General features: G+C 39.4%; 2 protein-coding genes across 4 annotated transcripts; one reads left to right on the top strand and one right to left on the bottom strand.

The window, feature by feature from the left end:
* Nucleotides 1-950: 950 nt before the first annotated feature.
* cdca7b (cell division cycle associated 7b) lies at nt 951-21367 on the bottom strand. Of its 3 annotated transcripts, XR_006013489.1 has the most exons (13): nt 21092-21367; nt 19936-20061; nt 19742-19839; nt 19357-19585; nt 19171-19233; nt 16983-17165; nt 16415-16564; nt 16139-16288; nt 14731-14867; nt 13852-14152; nt 6656-6663; nt 4187-4190; nt 951-962 (listed from the first exon to the last, which is right to left on the bottom strand). XR_006013489.1 is itself a non-coding variant. In XM_042012148.1 (10 exons), exons 1-10 carry the CDS (start codon nt 21107-21109, stop codon nt 14131-14133), a joined length of 1176 nt encoding a protein of 391 aa, XP_041868082.1. In that variant the 5' UTR covers nt 21110-21367; the 3' UTR covers nt 13521-14130. The 3 variants fall into 3 exon arrangements, 2 of the variants coding, with proteins under 2 accessions (XP_041868082.1, XP_041868083.1); XM_042012148.1 differs by lacking the exons at nt 951-962; nt 4187-4190; nt 6656-6663 and having other exon boundaries at nt 13521-14152; XM_042012149.1 differs by lacking the exons at nt 951-962; nt 4187-4190; nt 6656-6663 and having other exon boundaries at nt 13522-14152; nt 16415-16561.
* On the top strand, nt 4382-12091 carry sp4 (sp4 transcription factor). Its single transcript, XM_042012147.1, has 7 exons — nt 4382-5097; nt 5384-5454; nt 6372-6722; nt 6807-7998; nt 8279-8477; nt 9304-9503; nt 9780-12091. Exons 1-7 carry the CDS (start codon nt 5091-5093, stop codon nt 10046-10048), a joined length of 2289 nt encoding a protein of 762 aa, XP_041868081.1. The 5' UTR covers nt 4382-5090; the 3' UTR covers nt 10049-12091.
* Nucleotides 21368-23030: the final 1663 nt, after the last annotated feature.

A 23030-nucleotide genomic window follows, 5' to 3' on the forward strand; every position in this document is an offset into this window, starting at 1 on the left:
AGTTTCATAAGTAACTGACAGAAAATGTAAGTTAAACTAAAGTCTGTGTATGTTGTAATGAAACATAGAGGAAGTTGTTGAGGATGATGAGTCACATCTAAGCAGTGACACCACCTGTGTTCGATCATTTTTACTGACACAAAACGGTGAGTCAAGAATGATCATCTATTCTCTCTGTCCATATATCTGTCTATCTATAACATGGCTTGTCTCTCATTATCAAAGAGTTATGTGGAAAATATGTCTTCACTTGTCAATAGTTCTTCAGGTCTATACACACATACACACACATACAGACAGACAAGTGCTATGAAAAACAGCAGCAAATGCCAAAACATTAACTCATGATGGAAGTCATAAATTTCTGGATGTTTACAACCTAACTTTCAGAAAAGGGAGACACCCTGACGCCAGGGCTGTATGTGACAAATACATACTTACGTAAATGTGTGCACAGAAAGCTTGTGGATAACACGCGAGAAATACAGTTGCATGCAAGCATGGACGGACTCACACCTGCTAACGTGCAAATGCATTCAAGTGTCATGTCAACCGTACATTCCTCTGCACTCACACACCTTTATGATTTGTATTTGTGAATGATTTGAAACTCAGACGGGCAATGCAATCACCTCCAACTCCAAATCAAATCCATCAGAGCTGCCAGACACCATGCTGTCATTTAAAGGGGCAGCACTGGGTGCAAGGTTGATGCCTGGGTACAGCCTTATTCAGAGGGGCAAAAACAACAACCCTAAACCCTAAAAGGCTCTAAACTTAGGACAATGGGTTGTGACTTTCCAACTGATGTTTTTGTGCTCTTGAACTACTTAAAAATCATATAATATTCACAAATATGACTGAATGAAGGAAGGAAATATTTTACATGGTGGGATGTTCATTCAAATATAATTTTGAAAGTACAAAAAGTACATAGCCTGCATGTTGTAAAGAAGACATTTCTTATATCTAATCAGTGTCTATACGTAAGCATAAATGCACAATATCCCTGAGCAGAAAACAGCAAGTAAAAATAAAATGTAATAACTTAAAAGCAACTAATGTGATATGACAATAGAGTGAATGAGGTTTTAAAAAGAGGTCAGTCAGATAAGCTTACATTTAACTAATTATGTACATCCTTATGGTAAATTAGTCTTCTTGTTCCTTTAAGGGACTGCCAAAGCCAGCTATCTATGTCTCCATCTGACATTATCATCTGCATCCTCTTCTGTTACACCAACACTCTTCCTCTTTCACTACAACCATTTGGTCTTCTTCTTGGCCTCCTGGTAGCTTCAACCTCACCATCTTTCTCCTTATAAACTTATCCCTTCTCAGCTCATGCCCAAACCATCAAAGTCTGGTCTATCTGACTCTAAAGCATCAAACATGCTGACCCTCTGATGTACACATTCCTGATTGTATCCATCCTTGTCACTCTCATAGAGAAACTCAACATGTTTTTCCTCTGCTACCTCCAGTTATGCCTCCTGACTTGTCTTCAGAGATACTTTCTCCAAGCTTTAGAACAACCTTAAGGTACTTCAACATTTTTATTTAATAATACTTTACACTTGATTATATTTCAGCAAGTATTAGCAGTGGCATACTTTACAAATGAACAAATTAGCAATTAGAGAAATAAGGTAATAATATAAGGTAATCACCTTTCTTGTAGATCTACCAACCATTTACAAGTTAACTTACTGTGGATGATAATGTGATAGTGAAGAAGAAGTAGAGAGAGAGAAGAAGGTGAAGGAAGTGTATTAGAAGCAGAAGTAGTTGAGGACGAAGATGATTCCAACTGTATGGCACCAGCTGATGCTCATATTTAAGATGAAAATCTTTAACTTTTAACATTAAACTTATATGTAGTATTTTAACTTTTACACGTGTAAATACTGAATACTTCCTCAACAGAAGGAACCTGGTGCAAATAGAAGTACAAGTTGTAGTAATTACTGGTATATGGCGCCATCTAGTGGCAGAAATTGGAAAACAGTAAATACACGCTCATTTTTGTAGAATATTCATCCAGTTGATGTCCATGGTTTTTTGTTTGTTTGTTTTTTTCATCTCCACCAGACCTAAAAGAAAAGCTAAATCTAAAGGGTGTCTCATATACTTTTTTTCTCGTTATGAACACTAAAGATAAAATATAACTTAAACGACCTTTAAAACTGAGGATTAATTTCCTCCTCCTTAACATACCGTGCTTTTACAGAAAATACTGGAGTTGAGTTTTCTTATGTATTTTACTCATGTATATAACAGACCAGAGGTTTATTTCTACCACACCTCCTTCCATCACCAACACCATACATTCAAACACTGTTAACACCCCTTCTTCAGACCAGCTCTCGTTGCATAGCAACGCCCTGCCAAGTGGCCCAGGAGGCGGGAACTAGGCACCAGCTTCCGCAGTAATTACAGTGCATGTGTGTATGTTTCTGGGCCACACTAGGTGTGTGTGTGTATATTTGTGTGTCTGTGTGTGTGTCGTTTCACTGTGAAAGCATCCTTAGACAGTGGACCCACAAACACACACATATGCACAAAGAAAGAAAACTCAAGTGTATTGGCCACAACTGGACAGCATGGTGTAAAAATCTATTTATTATAAACTAATAAATTTAAAAAATAAATAAATAAATAAGAGAAAAAGAAGCAGAGTTGACAACAATTCCTAAATAAGGTCATATTTATAAAATCAACACATAAAAATCCACATAAGTTAAAAGACCTTCAAAATGATATAATGATTTTTGACCCCAGTTATATGAAGTTATGTGTTATGATGTCTTTATTTGTGCAGTTCTTATGCTGTTTTATGCTCTCTTTTAAATTTGTTGTACAGCACTTTCATCAGCTGCTATGTTGTTTTAAAGTGTTTTAGAAATAAAGCATGGTAAGAAACACATACATACAATGCATACATGCAAAACATAAAATATCTCTGATGAAAAGCTTTTGATCATCTCCTGTCTGAATGTTAATGATTCAGGACAATATATATATATTATATATATATATATATATATATATATATATATATATATATATATATATATATATGGCCTTCAGTGCCTCATTCAACCGACTACAAGGCAAAATATTTCCATTGTGTGACAATTGGCTTCCCACTGATGGTGTTCTCTGCTTGGTGAACTGGGACTGTGACTCTGCTTAGCTGCAGTTAGTAGGCTGGAGAACCCCTTGCCAAAGGTCATACAGTCCTACAACAGCAGCATGGTCACATGTCACAATATGTAGCATTGTTTGCTGAAACTAACTTTCCCCATGACATTTAAAAGAAGTTTTGTCACTGATTGCAAGACCTTAGAGTTTTAGTGCATTCATCGCTTCATCAACTATACATGCTTATTCCAGTACATGGTCACAGGAGGGCTGGAACCTATACCAGCAGCTATCAGATGAGAGGCAGGGTCACTTGTCCATTAACTAAAAAGGCTGGACCCACACTTGCAAGGGGAGAACATGCATACTCCACATAAGAGGTCCTAACACGTGTTTGAACCAGGGACCTTCTTGCTGTGAGGCAACGGTGTAATCACCACATCACCGTGGAGCAAACAAAATGCAATGATATGCAAAAATGAAATCATGTAGTGTCATGAATATAGAACATGTGAAATGTCCAAATAGAGAAAACTGATCATTTGTGACTATCAGTGTGCATAAGTGCATATGGAATAGGGGGGAAAAAAAAACAAAAAAAACATAGGCATTATATTATTTTCCTTTTCTTTTTTCCATACTTTATTATCATTAATATCATTATCATTAATAAGGCTTTGAACAACTGTTGAAGATTACTTTTCCATTAAGCACTTGATAAACATTATCAAACAGATCAGATTTCCAAGTTGAACCAGCTTCCAAAAATCAAATATCCAGCCTCATTCCCCAAGCAAATGTTTGACATTTGAGCTTGATGAAGGACTTCAAAACAATTAATCTGTTACCAGAAGAGTTAGATATTCATCTCCTGTTGACTAGTTAGATTAATCTGCTTCAGCTTTGTGATACTGTAAATTTTGCAAGACTTCTGTTAAAACAAAACAGAACTTTTAAAAGCTTTAAAGTTTGCCAAAAACATTTGATATAGAGGTTTATAAACACAGATATCAGCTAATTAAGCTCGTCAAATGTAAACTACACCCCTGTTCCACAGAAAGTTTCAACGCTTCGTCTTCTTCATTTCAAATTAATACGGTCATAGTGAAACCAACACATACTCACACACACCTCCCTTTCTCGTTCGCCCAACCCCCCATAAAACATAAGTCACCACCCTTCTCTGTCGCTCTCACACCAACATGACTACCAGTACCGCCGCTTCAACACGTTCAACGCTCCAATGCATCATGGGAGTTGTAGTTCAGTTTGCCTTGGTCTGTTCGAGAAGGCGAGGCCTCATCAAAATACAACTCCCATCTCGACCCTCGCACGCCGAGCCTCGTCGTCCAATCTGAATATGTGGGAGGAGCACGTCCGCCCACAAAAGCCACAGCTATCTCCCCGTATCTCCCCCTTAAAAAAATCAATTGTGCACGAAAAAAAGGGAATACGCTTAAATTACAAATATTGGTGACGGCTGGTTTTCGATGCACGACGGACGGCGACGAGGCGTCCCCGCGTCGTGTGGCGAAAGGAACGGCGGTGACAGGCAGGAACAGCGAGGAGGGTGTTGTCCTGATGCTTAAATGGAAGTGGGTGGGCCTCTATAGTCACACACTGCCAACTTCTCTGTGGATATCTCTCTGACAAGCGTTAATTTGCTCGTTTATGGACTGTCTATCCAAATAGGAAAGACATAGGATAGGACTGCGAGCAGTCGAAAGGACCGGGGACGGTTACTACGCTCTTGGTTGTGTCCGTTATTTGGAGCCGCTTGATTGTGCCTGCGCTTGGCACCGCCCTTCCTGGCCGGTGGGTGGTTTCGTCAAACGGGCAGATCCGCCACGGCCCAGAGTCGAACATATAGGCCGTCCTCCGTCTCTGTACCCGGCCGGCCTTCTACCGTGAACTACACCCTCTCCCCCTCGGTATATTAATGCGTTATGAGTGGTAGGTACCCTCCCCCTCTTCGTCTCCACCCCTCTCTCCTTCTCTCTGTCCGTGTTTCAGATAGGAGGCTTCAAGCCCCTTTGATATTGATGATGAGGTTACTGGTTTCTCTTCTGTCTTTATTGATCACCTTTGTTTTTCTATATTTGTTTTATGTTCACATTGTATTTACAGTACAGAGCAGCTTCATAGCCCTTGCTTATCTTAGGACTTTGTATTATCCAGGAAAACTCATGTGGTAACGTTAAATGCAGAGATATTTTGACATGTTTCCCTCCTTTCACAGACTCGAAGAAGGAATCATCTGGAACTGAAGGAGGGAAAGCATCTAAAAGGGGGAAAAGTTCTGGATTGCAGGTAAAAGAAAAGAGTTTATTATAGTTCATTAGTTTTGCCTTGCCTGTAGGCCAAATATGTTCTCCCTCCCTCTCAGTCAGGCAGCCAGACACCTCTGGGGGCGTTTCTCTTGTGAATTCCACTTCCTGCTTCTGTGCAGCCCTGCTGAGAACCAACCCAAAGCCTCATGAATAGGCTTATACGGCTGTCACACTTCAGCCTCTGTACTTTTGAATTGTCTGTTTGAATTATAGTCAAAATTATTCAATTCCACAAATGGATGTTTATTAAAGACCTGCAGTTTTGGTATGTGGCTATACAACTGTGGAACTTCTATTTTAAGCAAGTTGTAAAGGTTCTATATTCATGTTAGAGATTATTTTCAGCCAAGCCATTATTCCTGTGCACATCTTTTGCTGTTGAATGGGTATGACAGGCCTTGCTGCTACGTTATTTACCATGCTTTTGCAATTTGTAAAAATTCAAGGCTGTTTTTGATGCAGTGTTGAGAGGTGTGCAGCATTAAAAATTTGCCTGCGACCTAGTTCTTCTGAGAGGGAGGAGAGAGAAGGCAGCATTTTCTTCCAGTGTTCTGAGAAAAGAGAAATGTGGTTCTTACACACCCACCCACTCGCTTCCTGTAATACCGCCCACTTCCACTGACAGCTCTCTGTCTCTTAGCTTTTTGTATCTTTTCTGCAGTGTTTTCCCCACCCCTTGTTCTCGTATTCTATTTCCTCTCTCATTTAAAAAATTTCATTGTATAAGGGTGTGTATTAATACCTGCTCGTCCTTTGTTTTGTTTTTTTTTCTTATTCAAACTATGTACTTTTTTGTGCAAGCATTTCAGCTCTGTTTGTCTCTTGTCACTTGTGTCGTAACCATTTCTCTTTCTGACCCTCCTCTCCAACTCTCCTTCCTCTTTCACTGCCCCTCAGGATTCATCTCAGCCCTCTCCGTTGGCTCTGCTAGCAGCCACCTGCAGTAAGATCGGAGGGCAGGGGGTAGCAGAGGGGGCCCAGGCCCAGGCGGGTACCCAGCAGATCCAAGTCCAGGCTGGTCAAATTCAGCTGCAGGCAGGTCAGCTTCAGGGTCAGATAGTGGTGGATGCAGCTGGGGGTCAAGCTCTTGTGCCCCAGCAGCTGGAACTGGTCCCAGCTCAGTTCACAGGGAACGGCTGGCAGATCATCACAGCAGCACCTACTATGACCAAGGAGAACACCAGTCAACCTGTTGCTGTGACAGTGGCCACCACTTTGGCCAATGACAGTTCACCTGGTGGACGCAAGGTAAAGGAGTTTTTGGAGACAATAGTTTTGGGCAATTTTTGACTTTCCTTCTTTTGACTAACATATACATTTTCTGTTTGGCAGATAAAGGCAACAAGTGGGACCAACAGCGTCCCAACCAATCAACAGCCGCAGCAGTTTCAGATCATCCAGGTTCAGAACCTTCCCAATGCTGGAGGTGGTGTCCAGTATCAGGTTATCCCTCACCTGCAAACTGCAGATGGACAGCAGATCCACATCAGTCCCCAGCCGGCTTCCATCGGCGCTTTACCTGAACAGGTTCAGCTTATTCAAACCCCAACCTCAGGCCAGACCCAGGCTATTCTCCAGCAAGCCAACCAGCAGGCTATCCTACCAAGCACAGCCAATCAGACGGTCCCACTGCAAATCCGTCCTGCACAGTCATTTCCACTTCAACTGCAAACTCTGCAAAGCTCGCAGACTCCTCTTATGACCACAGTACCCATAAACCTAGGTGGCATGACCTTGGCTTTGCCTGTGATTAATAATGTTGGAGGGGGCGGGGCAGTGCAGCTTATCCAATCAGCAGATGGCACATTCTCAATTGCTAATGGTAACCAATTGGTGACAACAACAGTGTCTGGAGCAGCTCCAGGAGCAGCTGGATCAACCTTGGCAGTAGCAGAAGGTGACAGCATTCCCGATGGGGCTCAAGTAGCTGCTGTTGGATCGGAGGTTGGGTCAGTTGACACCCAATTGCAGAGCAATGAGGCAGACTCTCAGAGCCAGGCCAATGGGCTGCAGAACCAGACAGATACGGCAGGAACCATCCAGCAGGTGATCGTGGGACAGGTGGGACACCAGTTGGTGCAGCAGATCCAGCTACAACCCCAGGCTCAAAGTCAGGGTCAGACACAGGGCCAGCAGCAACCTCAGCATATTCAGACCCTCCAGCTGGCCCCAGGACAGACCTTACAGCCCATTCAGGCCTTCCAGAACCCAGCCCAGGTTCTCATTCGTACGCCAACCCTGTCACCCTCTGGGCAGATCACCTGGCAGACACTGCAACTGCCTGGGGGAGTCTCTCTGCAGGGTGGACTGGGTACAGCTGTGCCACAACAGCTCACCCTGGCTCCGGTGGCTGGTGGGACGACAGTAGGAAGTGGAGGGCTTGTGTCCTTGAGTGGAGCTCCTTTGACACTGAGTGCAGCCCAGATAAACCCAGGCTCAGGGGTGCAGACAGTCAGCATTGCAGGACTGGGCACAGCTGGGGTTCAGGTGCAGGGTGTACCCCTCACCATTACTGGTCTACAGGGTAAGTACACAATGAAAGTACCTTTGTGAATGTTAATGCATTCTTATTTCTTCAACTCCACATTATGTGATTTAGGCGTTGATGAGTGCTTCGGCACATATATTCACCATCCAAAGCTGAATGTCATGAGCATGTCATACTCTCCTCCCACTCAGTCAAATAACATCAATTGTACTCAAAGCCATGGTGGATCTTTTTCTAGTTTTCTCTGCTGTAAAGATTTCTGATGAGTATTTTATATGAATAAGTTAACACTGAATAATTTTCTATCACTGTTTAGGTCAACCACAGTGTCAAGATGGGGTCAAAGTTCAGTCACCTCCTGTGACTGTTACTGTTGGCAACGTGGCCTCAGGTTCATCTTTGAGTCCAGACCAGCTGGGCTCCGTTCAGAGCTCTTCTGACCAGGAGGGGCTGCCCAGCAAGAGGCTAAGACGTGTTGCCTGCTCTTGTCCAAACTGCAGGGACGGAGAGGGAAGGTACGGACAGATCTGTGACAAGGAATATGATACTTGGGTGTAGACTGGAGTTTAACATGTAATCAATCAGGGGTAGTGATTTTATCTCGATATGAAGGAAGGGAAAACCATTGCATAGATAATGCTTTAATATATGAAATTAGCAGAAATTCAACAATGTCTTTCCCTGTTTAATTATTAGAGTCTTGGTCTTTCATAAATCTACAACTACATGTTCATAATTTAAAAATTCAAGTGTTAATTTTTACAAATATTCCAAAGTCAGAAGTTAAACAGATTATTGACAGATAAACAGACCAGAGCGTAGTTTGCATCCGTAAGTGAAAGATCCAGCTGGTCACTTCAGATGGTGACGTTGAAGCTGGCAGCCAAAACGTGCAACTCCAGTCCTTTAAAGTAAACATTTAGCAAAAAAGAATAGAAAAATGTTTATTTGAAATAAGAATCTGTGTTTTTTAAAAAATGGTTGAGATGACAGTTAATAATATAGTAAAAATAGCAAAATGGTCAAAATTGAAATACTAAAGAGATAACAAACACTTACTTTTGGGATTATATACCCAAAACACGTGATCGGGATGGCTTAGGTGGGTTTATTTAAACACATTTTTAATAAAATGGATTATAGTTACTGAAAAATTAGCTGTACCAAACATTAAATCAGCTGCTATAGGTGAGCTATATATAAATTCTCTATGTTTTGGCTGAAGATTATAACTAAACTGTAATTCTTAAAAAGACAAAGAAAAAAAAATTGCTTTATTTCCTCTTTCTTCTACAACACATACATCCTTCAGCATAGTCCAAGCTCATGTTTGTGTTATAGGAACAGTGGAGATCCTACAAAGAAAAAGCAGCACATCTGCCACATGGAGGGCTGCGGGAAGGTGTATGGAAAGACATCCCACCTAAGAGCCCACCTGCGCTGGCACACTGGTGAGAGGCCGTTTGTCTGTAACTGGATATTCTGTGGCAAGAGGTTCACCCGGAGCGACGAGCTGCAGAGACACCGAAGAACGCACACAGGTGGGAAAAACACACCCAGACCAATGAGGCAGGTCAGCCTTGTCTTAGTAGAGCCGATATATGAGATAAAAAAATAAATAAATAATGAATTACCAGTTGTAAACTAAAGCTGAAATTAATGTTGATATCATCAGTCCACAAATAAATGTTTAGTCCAGAACAGAAAAACAAAAGAAACTGGGAGTCCCTCCTTGATTTCAGTTTCAGAGTCCTTGCAACTCTTTTTCTTTTCTTTTTTTAAAATTTTTTTACAAATGTTTTGGTTACTTTCTTTAGGAGAAAAGCGCTTTGAGTGCCCTGAATGCTCCAAGCGCTTCATGCGCAGTGACCACCTCTCTAAGCACATCAAAACCCACCAGAACAAGAAAGGCGGAGCCGCTGTGGCAATCATCACCACTGACGACGTGGAGGAAGATGCCCCTGAAGGGCTGGGTGACTCCCCTCAGATCGTCTCCGTAGGAACCCTCACGCGTGACTCGGACCCTGCTACACCCACCACCTCCAACCACCTGGAGGAGGAGGAGGTAGAGGAAGAGTTTGAATAGGTGACTGACTCCTGTTTCTTGGCTGATGGCAGACTTCCTGTTTTTTTGGAGGTCTTTGCAGGGACCGTGAGGCTTCTTTTTTTTTTTTTTTTTGTCTGTTTTGTTTAATTTTCTTTATTTTACATACTTTTAAAAATGTTCACTCATGAAAAGGGACTCAAAAGAGACAAGATCATGAAAATGAAGATAGACTGAAAACTATAGACATCACAATCTAAAAAAAAACTAACATATTATAAAAAAATTTAGACTGAGTTATGAAAGATTAGTTTGGCATTTATAAAAATTAATATATAACAACTTTGTGAGCTGTGTGGAAAAGGATTGTAAGTAGTTTAGCACAAGACAGGGGGACCTGATGAATCTAAAACCATCTGACACAGAGGCATTTTCCTAACAGAATCAAACTCTATGCACAAAGTTGTGTTTCTGTTTCGTACCTGTCACACAGTGCTGAGGATCAATCATGGTACAGGGCGGCTATCCATTGTGTGTCTAAATGGATAAATGTGGCGTGCTTGAATGTGTGTGTATTTGTATTCTCACACTGTCCCTGCAGAGGATCTACCTAACATGAGCTTAATTTAAGGTTCAGGTTCAGTCCTCAGATCAGATTCAGGTGTTGATTCCTTTGATTAGTCAACAAATAAAATTGTTCTTGAAGAGGACAGATAGGGAGTAATTTTAAAAGAAAGGAAGAGTAGAAAAAAAGCACATATAAAAAGATTTATGAATAATGCATTCCTATTGAGGCGCAGTGGCCATAAGAAAAAAAAAAAGGTTCTATAGAGAAAAACAATCTAGCTTTCTACAACTTTGTTTGTGTAGTGAAAGCAATACTATAATGACAATCCTAGTGAAACCATGTTTACATTGTCAGGGGAAGTTTTCTTTAATAAAAACAAGCCAGTTTGCTATAAGATCCGGGAAGACATCGGAAAGTAGTGCCGTCGTCTGAAGAAACCTGGCTGCTTTGCATTTACCAAAGGGCGGCTTCGACAACAGATCTGCAGAGCCCAGCGAGTGCGTACTTGTCATTTTGACACCAGGTTAAACGTGACCCTGCGTTTTGTCAGGTGGCAGCACTGTCACTGATGCTACCTAAAGCTTCCTGTGCTCTGGTGAAGACCCCTCGCCACCTCTAATCCCGTCACATGACCGATGTACCATAATTGCCTTAACACAAGCTGTTGTACAGAGGGCACTTCAGAGGAAGATGGGTGGAGAAAGGAGGGGAGACCAGAGCACAGGCAGGTGGAGTAAGGCAGAGTAAGGAGAACTGCGGGTGGGTCGGGCTCTTTAGCTATGTGGATATAAAATGTTTTCTGGTGATGTTGCTCTTTGTTAGCTTAGTGCGTACATTCAGTTTTACTTAAAAGATGTTTATTTTATAGAATTTATCAGTTTTAACCCCCTCTCCAAGTGTGTTGGTACACAGGACCCCCACTGTGTATGGCTAATTTATTATTTATCCTTGATTTGTAATATTTGCCTTTTGCTGGACTTGTATTTGTGTGCGTTGATTCTAAGGTTGTGTACAGCATGTTTCAGTTTTTTGCCGTAGTGCTGCTTCTCTCTCTCCTTTAATCTTTGTGCTTTGGTTTTTTTTTTCTACGTCTGACCCTTGCTCTTCATTTCTTCTTTTTCTCTTTGCGCCATAATGTGTTTTTGGAGAAAAATAAATAGAAGAAAAGCATAAAGAAAAAAAAAAGAAAGAAAAAATTACTATTGTTTAAAGTTGATACCAAACAAAATTTAGATGTTTTTTGGTAAATTTTTTTGTGTGACAACCAGCTTTTTTTTTTCTTTGATATTTTGTAGTGACATCTCATTTGTAAATCTTTTTCTAAAGATGTTTGTTCGTCTCCATGACATTTGATAATGGGTTTTTGCCAGGTTAGCCTCAAAGGCTCCAGTTTATTGATATTTTTAAAACTGGTTTGTACAAATGTGTTATGTCAATAAATAAAAAAAGGACAACTTCAAAAAAGAAATATGCTTTGCCTGCATAACACTTGACAATAAAGTGAGTGTTAAACTCTCTCTATGCTCTATTTTTGTGCATCAATAAGATGGAGAGAGAAAACCAAATAAATAAGTAGCAGATGGAGAAATAATAAGACACCTGTCTACTACTTCTCCCTCTTTATTAGAGTATTCTCTCAGCCTTGTTGTAACTGCTGGAGTATCTTCAACTCCTTTAGGAACAATTAATTCTCTAATTTAATCTGAAAGACCTTAAATTGATTGCAAAGATATAACAACTTTAGACCACTGAGTCACAGCACAGTTTGTTACCACTGTAAGCCATATGCCTACTTTTCTTTGGATGAATACATGTGCAAACTTACTTGAAAAAATTATTTGTGCAACTCTGCTCAGCTGGGGCCCAAGTGAGGATTGCTAGGTGGACCATGGCAGTTTTGAAAATTTCCTGCAAGTATAAAAAGTAGAAGTTTCATTATTTCTCTCCTTTAATAATACCAATAGGTATTTTATTAAACATTGTTTAAAAGCCTGATTTGTCCTCCTTATAATGCTTGTAAGGATTGTGCATCTGTAGAGTGAACACAGCTAAACATGTGGGTAGTGCCCCCCAATATCCCCTGCAATATTCTCCTGTTCTTTACTTTTAAGATGCTAGTGCAGCCCGGTGGGTGTCAGTCACAGATATATGACTGACTCTTAACTGGTAGACAGACCAGATCAGAATGAGATTCTGGAGTCAGTGGTGATCCTATAGCTCCAGAGTCTGGGACCTAACTCTACCCTGCAGGGTCACGATGCTCTCCCCTACCTACCTACCTACCTACCTACAGAGCCACGATCATGACAGATGCCATGAGTCCAGAACTCAACAGGATTAAACATTTGTAGGGTCACCTTAGGTGTACAACAGTGACCAACACAACACGAGTGCTTGACCTTCAATAACTCCTATACAGGAATGGGAAGCCATCCCATAGCAAAATGCGACCATGCTGGTGACCAGCAGGGGGCAGCACCAAGCTGGTTTGTCTGCACATGGATTTCCACATGTAGGTTGTTGTGCCGTTTTCATTCCATTTTGTTATGGCGGATTTAATGTTGCTCAAAGTTTCAGATGTTTATTTTTCAAAATAACCCAAAGCTTAAAGTTTAAAGTTTAGTTTGGTACATTCACACGCGCACACACACAGAAATATGTCATATATTGTGGACATTAATAATAACTGACAATAACTCTGATTTGTGTTTTTCCACCACTTTTCACCAACCTGTTTGGAGAACTCCTCAGTCACCATACAGACTGAGGGGTCTTTTATAACAGGTGAATTTATTCTGATGTTCTTGTACACAGGTGGGCTTTATTTAAGAAATAATGCAACTTCTTAAGGTAACTGGTAGCACCAGATCTTAGAAGGCTTCATGGGGATAAATACATATGCACACAATGATTTAAGTTTTAAAACATATTTTTAATGTCACTTAACCTGAAATTAAAATGTTTTGTTTGTTATCATGGACTCGTTACAGTTACGAGAATCAGAGGAAAAACTACAAAGAGGGAGAATACTTTTGTCCTTTTGCAACCCACCAAATTTGGACATCATTGTTATCAGCTGCTAAAAACATCTGGACTCCACAACAAAAAAAAAAAAAGGGCAAAAGAAACTTAGTACATTGCTTTGATTATGCCATTTTTTAATTAAAATTACAGTAGACTGACAAGAACAGTGCAAAGTCTTTCAATTTTAGAAAAGTAGAAAAGCATTTTCCAGTTTGCATACATTACACAGAGGAAGACATTACATTTACCCAACATTGATATTAGAAATTTACCAAATAAAATGTCTAACTCAAAACTGAGCATTAGCTTAAAAAAAAAAAAAGAAAACAATAACCCCAAAAACATGCATTTTATGCAGCCTCAAATCAGGATATATAAAACATAGTATACAGTAAATGTGCCTTACCTTAAGGTTACTTAAAAGGAAAATAAAACAGATGATCTAACCTAAAAGAAGTATATTAAAATGTTTTCTACAGTACTGTGCAGCACCAGAACTCTTCCAGGTATCAGCTGTTCAGGTATCTGGATTTCACTTCAGCTCCTTCTTAATACTGCAACAGAAAAAAAAAAAAAAAGTTCCAGCAGCTGTCCAAGGAGTTTGTTATGATCTGCAACTGGCGGTTCTGGTCTTTATTGACAGTAACTTTTAACACCAGTATAACTACACTGTTATTCTTTAGTGCTAAAAAAAAAAAAAAGATAAAAACAGCTTTTTGTCCAACATGCTGCTCCAAACCCAAATATATTTACATTTAAATGACCTGAAAAGAGTTTTATTCATTCAAACTCAGTATTAACTTAATATTATTCATTTAATCTTTTTAATGACAAGTAATTTTAATACATGCTTTCATACAATAAGATTTCATATGTAAAAACACTACAAGGCTTTTTTTTTTTTTTTTAAGTAAAGCTACAGTTACTGGAGACATGAATACATTAATAGTCACCTGCTATGTTCCTCATGGATTAATCATGGTAAATACTGACTGCAGGCTGAGTTTACCAACACTGATACTGATTTATACAAATCAGCTGCACACGTGTCTCTAAAAGACCCAACCTGTTCCCATCGTAACAGTTTGATCCCTGCAAGATTAAACTATATAATGAGAGTGGAGGGACTTACCTCTCCAAATACTCGTGGACATTGTCGTGGCCACTGTAGCGGGCCAAGCCCACCAGGATACCGGTGGCACAGCGGCCCTCCTTCTTACGACACAGACTGCAGTTACACATTCCCCGGCAGATCGGACACGACCACATCTAACAAAGAACAAAGCCCAAATTATTGAAAACTGCTGCTTGTGTGTTTTTATTTTATTTTTTTATGCTCTGAATTTGGACACAAGCTTTGAATAATCATCTTTCGCAGTTGTACTTCCACCTCATTACTCCCAACGGTCTCAGAAAACGTGTCGTGTGTGAGCTATTCTATTTATGAAACCAAATAGACAACAATCATGCTACTTCTCTCCACAGTCCTTTCTATCATAAACAAAGTTTAAATGTACAAATATTCTGAACAGAGTACAGCGCAGAAAAAAAGTAGCAAATACACACAGGAAAAATAAGCCACTGTAAAACGACACAATTCAATAAGACTTAAAGCTTTTATAAAAAACCTATTATAAGCACAATGTATGCGTAAACAAAACATGTTTTGTAATATAAAGAACTGGCTCAATTATGAAACCCTGCTAGATGATTTTCTACAGTGTAAATGAAATGTAGTAACTGGGTTAATTAGGTTCGGGAGCAGTCAGACCTTTAACGTCTCATCAGACCTTTAATCAGCTGGTGAATCTTCTTATACTCGGTTCACTTCCTCAGCTTTGTTTGTCTCGTTCTATCGACGTCTGTTTTAGACTGGCAGCAAATGCCTCACTCAGGACCTTTGATGCGTAAAGAAAATGGTAGACTAGCCACTAGATCACGGTTCCACAAACATTTCCGAAAATTTCTTCAAACATCTGGCATATCTCCAGAACACTACTTAATCCATTCATTCTACATCTCTGCTGCATCCACGGCATCCTGACTCAGCATCTCTGACCAGATCACCCAGATTCTCGGATCCTGGCCGTTTCACGCTTACCGTTCATATGTCCACAATGATTTATCCAAAATCAGTCAATCAGCCACAAACATTATTCTGTTTTTCTTAAAAAGACGAAAGATTTTGATTCTGACACTTTGCAAACATCCTGCATGACAGGATGAAGTTCCTCATGTAAATCTTCCCAGCAGTGCACATGAAGTATCCCACATCTTTGCAAATATGTTAGTAAATATTTTCATGAGATAACACTATATAAATAAAACTTTGTTATACAGAATATCAAACTATGGAAACTAAACTTGGATATTCTGTATGTCAAAGTTTCTTTTCTATAGTGTTGTCCCATGAAAAGATATACTAAAATATTTGGAAAAATGTGAGGGGTGTACTCACTTCTGTGAGATACTGTATCTCCATATTCAAAGACCGTATGATCACTTCCAGTTTACTACATACATGTTGTGTATATACTGACCGGGTCAAGCAGAACAGTGCGCACATCCTCTCCGTAGCGGTTCTTCAGGCAAGGCCCACAGAACTGACCTTTGACCCCCACACAGAAACCACTGCGACACACTGTCTTTGTGTCAAGAGTCTTCTGTCTGCACTGGTGACACGAGCTGCCCTGGAAGAAGAAGAAGAAGAAGAAGAAGAATGCATCATTAAAGTCTAAGAAACACACAAACACAGGAAATTCGACAATATCACAACGCAAACAGAACAACATGACAAAAGGCCTGACGTGACTCACGTTCTCTTTGTCCCAGATCTTGTCTTTGCTGCGGTACGCTATGTTGTCCAGGTCCTCTTTGGTGATGTCGTCAACAGACCTTACCACGTACCGACTCTTCCTGCAAGTCCTTCTTTTCTGCTTCTCGCCAACTCGCTCCTCGTCCACCTGCTTGGTTACAGCCGACAGATTACAGATAACACTGAGAGCTCACAAACAGGAGATTACATTAAACCACGTGGGCAACATAGTACGTTTATAAATGAAGCTTCTATTTCACTTTTTTCTAGAAAGAATTTGTTGAGATTTCTAGAGAGAAGACTGAGATCAAAGATAACTAACTCACAGCTGTAATAGTGTCACTTATATGCTCCTAATGTTACTGATGATCACTCAAAAGTTTCTACATATGGTTTGAAATTTGATGCAAGATCAACCCACTTCATCATTCTGTACTTTTGAGAAATGTAATAAAGACCTGAAATGCCTCCCTTTTCATTCATGCAGCTTTTACTTGTTAACTCTCCTCTATTAGAGTTGCACATGTGTATACCTCAGTAGAAACCGAAGTGTGCATTGCACATTGTACCTCCACCAGCCTTTTGATGTCCACAGTCCTGGGGGTTCTGTGATTAACCGGCTCACTCTTTTCCTCCACAGCAAAGTTCTCAGGAGGACGAGCTTTACGGGACGGGTTCCTCCTTTCTGACCCAACAGCTGATTCAAACTTGCGTTTCTGTGGCGTTGCCCTCTGTGACGCTCGTTTCTTTTTCTGTAGAGGACAGTAAAGATGGTGTTTAAATGTCAGCGTCATGAAAGAAAAGGGTAGTACAACATACTGTGTGCGCAACAATAAAGCAAAAGAGAGAAATGTTTAAAAAAGGAAGAAGAAATGTACTGGAAAAGAGAGCTGATGTATTCGTTCCATGTTGGGGTCACTGGGTTTTAATTATTTTGACTACAGGCAACCAAATACCAAGACATGTTGCTTCCTTGAAGCCCCGTCTTCTGAGGGCAAGGTTGGTCAGACCCATCCTCTTCCAGCATCCCACTCTCCCTACTCTTTAGCTCAAATCAATATGTGAAGCATCTGCATATCTGTTGTTATTTGAACCACTTTTACACAAGAAAACCAGACATTTTCAGGTGAAAGTCTGTCAGTTTGCTCTGGTCTTTTTCCCGCAGCTGCTGTTCACAGACTGCCCTCTAGAGGAAATGCTGTGTGCAGCATGAAGACGCAGTGTGTGATGCACAAATTTGGCTGTGGAAATCACTTGATTCCTTTACAACTTGTCCGGTATAGCAGATGAGGCTCCTATGGACTGCATTTATCTGTACATATCCAGTCACAAGGAGAAAGCTGAAAGTAGCATACATGTCAGCAGAAAGAATAAACTCACCAGCATGCACTCATTCAAAAAGTGATATGTTTATTCATCACCTCACCACTAGAGCTTCTTCTCTAGTGTTTGGAACATTGAAATCAAATAACATCTGTCTTACTTGATCCAATAACAAGGTGACAACAAATACTTCAGTTCACAACTGGAAATAAAAATTTCTCTCAAGTGATTTGCTGTTGGTTCCTGTTTCTGTCTATCTAAAAACAGTAGCTATGTCACACACACTGCCAGCTGTGGGAAACACCTCTAGGGTTGCTCGTTTTTAGCAAAATCCAGAATTATATTCAGCAACCTGTTCAACCACAGCATCAGATATTATCAGATTATAAAATCTCCACACTGGCTTCCAGTCAGTCACAGAATAGATTTTAAAACTCTTCTGATCATTTACAAATCCCAGAATGGTTTAGGCTGAGAATAAATCTGTGATTTGTTCAAAGAATATAAACCTAGCAGAGCTCTTAGATCCAAAGACTCTGGTCAACTAGTCCAGACCAGAGTCCAGCCTAAACATGGAGAAGCAGCATTTAGCTGTTATGCTGCAAACAAGTGGAACAAACTGCCAGTGGAGATTAAACTTTCACCAAATGTAGACAGTTTTAAATCCAGGTTACAAACATTTGTTTTCTCATGTGCCTGCATCGTAAATCTGCATCATATCTTTATACTGATCGAACTATTGCTTACTTTTAATAGTTTAAATTGAATTATTTTACATGATTTTATTAAGATTTTTGCATAGTCTAATATTAATATAATGTTAATGTTTCTCTTTATATTATTTTATGTCATTTTTAATGCTTCTTGTGCACCTTGCTGTAAAGCTTTAATGTTTTATGTAAAGCACTGACTCAGAATTGTCTTGTACCTAAAATGTGACATACAAATAAACTTGCCTTGTCTAATAGCTGCACAAACTTCTGCTGAACAAAGACAAGAATGAAGGTCATAAACAATCTGCCATTTTCATCCTGCCCCTTGTGGACGATAAGAGGTTGTTCAAGGCAACGTAAATTAGCCTTTTCATTGTTTCCTGTTGCATTCAAGTTTGGAAAAAATTGGTTTGCATCCAAAGAGTCTTCTAAGTAAAAAATTGCTCATTATTGTATTCTTTGTCAATGCACTCTCCTATAAATCACCTTCATCATTCCAGAAAGATCCAGTCTTTTTAAATTAAGTTTTTCAGGTTATTAAACTTTCTTGAATTATCTGTATCGCAAAACATAAACAATGCCAGAAGGGGTTCTGGGTTAATCTAAGTCATTAGAACAAAACTGCCAAATCAGAGAAAATAACCAAATGCTTTGTTACCAATTATCTTCCTGAATTGCTCATCTTTGCAGTTTAATGATAGTAGGAAATGTATATGCTCACCTGTGGGGTTGTGGGCAGAGTCAGGTCAGCCATGGAGCTCAGATCAGCAAACAGTTTTGCCAGCTGAAACCCACAGAGAGAAGCAGAGTCAATAATATCTACAGGAAAAGGGTTGGAATAGATTAAATATACAAATTTCTCACTTCACCAGCACATAGAGAAACACACACACAGTGAGTTTATTACCATTGCTTTGTTTTCCTGGATGTTTTTGTTTCGTTTCGTTAGGCTCGAAGACAGAACTTCCTTCTCCTCTTCATCTTCATCGTCATCATCTGCACTTTCCTGCTGCTGCTTCTTCTTCATGGTCCATCTGCCTCTCGCTCTCTGTGACGGAGGACTTTCTTTGACCGGCTTTTTGGCTTTTTTCTCTTTTGATTCTTTTTTGGGGGAAGACTGTCTTTTGATTGGAAACCTGGGACATAATTTAAATGACATCAGAAATGGAGAAACTTCTTATTTCTGCCTCATTAAATGTCAGACACAGAAATCCAGAGACCTGACAGTCAAAAACACCAAAACAATTTAACTCCTTAATTCATTTTCTGCTTGTATAATAACTTTCACACACCTAAGCGCGACTAAAAGACTCCTCCTTTTTTGGGGGGGCTCCTCACCATCAGAGTAAAACCCTGTGTCCACATCGCTACCCTCTTCTGAATCCACCACCTAAAGTGGAAAAAAGAAGGATACAGGCTGGTGATTTGGCAGCAGTGATCGGTCACAAGCATTTTCATCATCAAAACATCATTAAACCTTTCATACCTTGGTGTTATGACATCCTCGGTCATCTTCCTCCTCACTAAAACCTTCAAACTCCTCCTCACTGTCGGATTGGCTGAACAGACGCACCAGCTCAGCAGTTATAAACTTGGATTTGAAACATGGAGCCTGTTGGCAGATGCATCAAACAGTTTAGCTTGTTTGCAGACATAAATGACACATTTAACATCTTGTTCCACATTTCATCAACATGTAATCACTTAGATGTTAATGCACTTCCTGTATGTAACAGTATTTATATGTTGTTTCACAAGACTGTGAAGGAACAACAGATAAGACAGTGACTCAAGGTGAACTTGAGTTTGTGCTGGCAGAGACCAGCCTAACCCTGACAACAACCTTATCACTACAGGCCTCCTGTGCCAAGGCATGGTTAGACAGTTGAGAGCAATGACAAGATGAAGTGGAAAAGGAAACGACCCTATGTCTAGATTTTGTATTCACTAGCTTTACTTCCTCCTGTAGGGTTCCCACAGACCCCCAAGCTCATTCTTATGAATAACTAATAGTTCATCCAAGTCCTATCCCGCTTTCTTTCCCATCCAAGTTAAGTGGCACCTCTCTCATAAGTCTGGTGCAGATATAACAGCAGTTAATAAGACCAATAACTGGTCCTTAATCTTAAAGATAATCTAAAGTTAATCTTAAAGATAAGGAGCATGGAATTGTGACTTGATCAGTGATAAACCTCTGTTAAATCAATTTTTTAACCATACTATTTACCAAGTCATTTTTTGTTTGAAAGTATTTTATAGGGACAAAACCTGAATTCTGTGCCGTTCCCAAACTTGACAACTATATCAAATAAGCCATTTCTGATGATTTACAAAAGCCAAGATGCGGTAAATGACGCAATGACCTCTTACCTATCAAGAAAACGCCAGTTTACTTAATCTAAAATAAACAAGGACTCTGATCGTTAGATTGCTGATTAAATCAATTTAAAACAAATAATACTGAGAAGATAATACCACAAGCTTTCATGTAGCCAAAATGACCTCATTCGGGAAAGAGTGCGTTTTACAGCTTCAAGGTGGAAAAGTCGTGTGTTCATTCAGACAATTCCTATCAGTTAAAAATTACCATAAAACCATCAGGGAAGAGCAAATTAGTTTATACGCATTGTCCAGGTTCTTACCTTTGACGTGAGAGTCATTTTTATCCGTTTTGTAACACGTTTACCAGCAACGGAGAGTTTCAGCTCGTAAAATCAAATCGATACAGGAGGTAGATTTAAAAAACAAACCCCTCGAGATATCCAACGAACGTAACAGTAGGGGTGATCGTTGAAGCTAACAAATATAACTATCTCATCGAGTTCAACAGTCGTATTTTGAACACGTGACATTATATTATACACATAATTAGTCAATTATAAGTTTAGATTAAGTGGGGTTTACTCAAGGTATAAAAGTTGTATCTTTGTTTTCCACCCCTGTATCTCTAATGGTACAGTCCATCTTTTCGCGCGTAAACTACTTGTAGGCGTGGTCAGATATTTGGCACAAACTCCTCTTCCTGCCCATCTGCTGCTACTTATTTTTGCCTCATCAAGGTTTTCAGTGCGCATTAACCGAATACTCTGCTTAATGTGAAAGAGTAGACGTTTATGAAAAGCTGAAACAAAGTTTTGAAATTGAGTCAGGGTTATTAGATTAAGTACCATTTATATTAAGAGACATCAGGGCTTCTTCTTTCCCTCCTCCATCCATTTGGTCCTGGAACTCATAAAGGCCCCTTCTAGGCCTAGTCTAAATACAGCTAGTCTAATTGTAAAGTAATGTTTTTTATTTAATTTTTTTCTTCTTCAGGATTATTCTCTTTACACAACTTGTTTATTCTTTTAAGTACTTTGTCTATAACAGATTTTTAGTGGCTTTACATAATTTTACAGCATCTTGTTTTGTGCTTAAAGAAATCCCATTTTTGTTTTCTGCCCTCACTTAAGTCAGAAAAGATTTAATTTATTGGGTTTTTAATGCTTTTGTTAAAGTTCTTTTCTAATAAGTTGTTATTCAACTTCCAGTTGCCCCGGGGCAGTGGATTTTTATTTTGCCTGCCCAAATTAATAGTTATCGACTTATTATCAGACAAAGGTGCAAAGTGTAAGATATATTTGGCAAAATTTATGGCCAAGTGGGAAATTAGGAAAAGATCAATTCTTGCTTTAAGTGCTGAGTTTTTGTTAGACCAGATGAAATCCATTCAATGAGGACTGAAAAAAACATGCGCGAGGTATCAACCAAAAAAGATCAGATCATAAAGATAGAACCAGATTTTTCATCAAAGGACCCTGACTTGATTTGGGGGAAACTGATCACTAGTAGAATCAACACATTCATTAAAGTCACCCCCCCAAAAACTATATAAAAGTCAACATATCTGACTAGAAGTAATTTGGCACATTCAGATATTTGGGCAAATAGGTTTTTGTTTGAAAAATGTCAGTTATAATCATAAATATTACACAGAATGAAAATACAATTTTCTTGTTTTTTTGAAAATTATCGCCCATCTTCCTCCAGAAGATTTTAACGTTTTTAATACTTCACCTTTAAATTTGTGTAGAAGTATTAGATGGATGGGTGGATGGATGGATGGATGGATGGATGGATGGATGGATAGATAGATAGATAGATAGATAGATAGATAGATAGATAGATAGATAGATAGATAGATAGATAGATAGATAGATAGATAGATAGATAGATAGATAGATAGATAGATAGATAGATAGAAATTGTTTATTGCATTGTATTGCATATTGTACATATTTTCTCTTTCTTCTTCCTATCTACTTGCCCCATCACAAAAATTGTATATTTATTTATTGACATAATTCCTATCCAATCATGTACTTGCTCCTTTTATGGTTTGGTTTGTTTGTTGTCTTGTTGTTCTCTCCCTTTCTTCTCCTCACAGATGTTGTATTAGGTCCCTTGTCCTGTATTTTTACACTTGCTATGTTTATTTCCTGTTTTCCCTTTCTGCTTCTGTAGTTTGATCATGTTATTATAATAAACTCTTTAATAATAGAAAAAAACACTCTCTGTAGACACTTTTGACCAAAGGGAAAA

Source organism: Melanotaenia boesemani, chromosome 17 (assembly GCF_017639745.1).
Source record: "Melanotaenia boesemani isolate fMelBoe1 chromosome 17, fMelBoe1.pri, whole genome shotgun sequence".
Classification (NCBI taxonomy): domain Eukaryota; kingdom Metazoa; phylum Chordata; class Actinopteri; order Atheriniformes; family Melanotaeniidae; genus Melanotaenia; species Melanotaenia boesemani.

Coding starts and splice junctions, on each gene's coding strand:
- sp4 (XM_042012147.1), top strand. Junction 5,455..6,371: donor GGAAAAGTTCTGGATTGCAG/GTAAAAGAAAAG, acceptor ACTGCCCCTCAG/GATTCATCTCAGCCCTCTCC. Junction 9,504..9,779: donor ACACCGAAGAACGCACACAG/GTGGGAAAAACA, acceptor TACTTTCTTTAG/GAGAAAAGCGCTTTGAGTGC.
- cdca7b (XM_042012148.1), bottom strand. Junction 16,289..16,414: donor AGATCTGGGACAAAGAGAAC/GTGAGTCACGTC, acceptor TTCTTCTTCCAG/GGCAGCTCGTGTCACCAGTG. Junction 14,153..14,730: donor GTCCACGAGTATTTGGAGAG/GTAAGTCCCTCC, acceptor TTTCTGTTGCAG/TATTAAGAAGGAGCTGAAGT.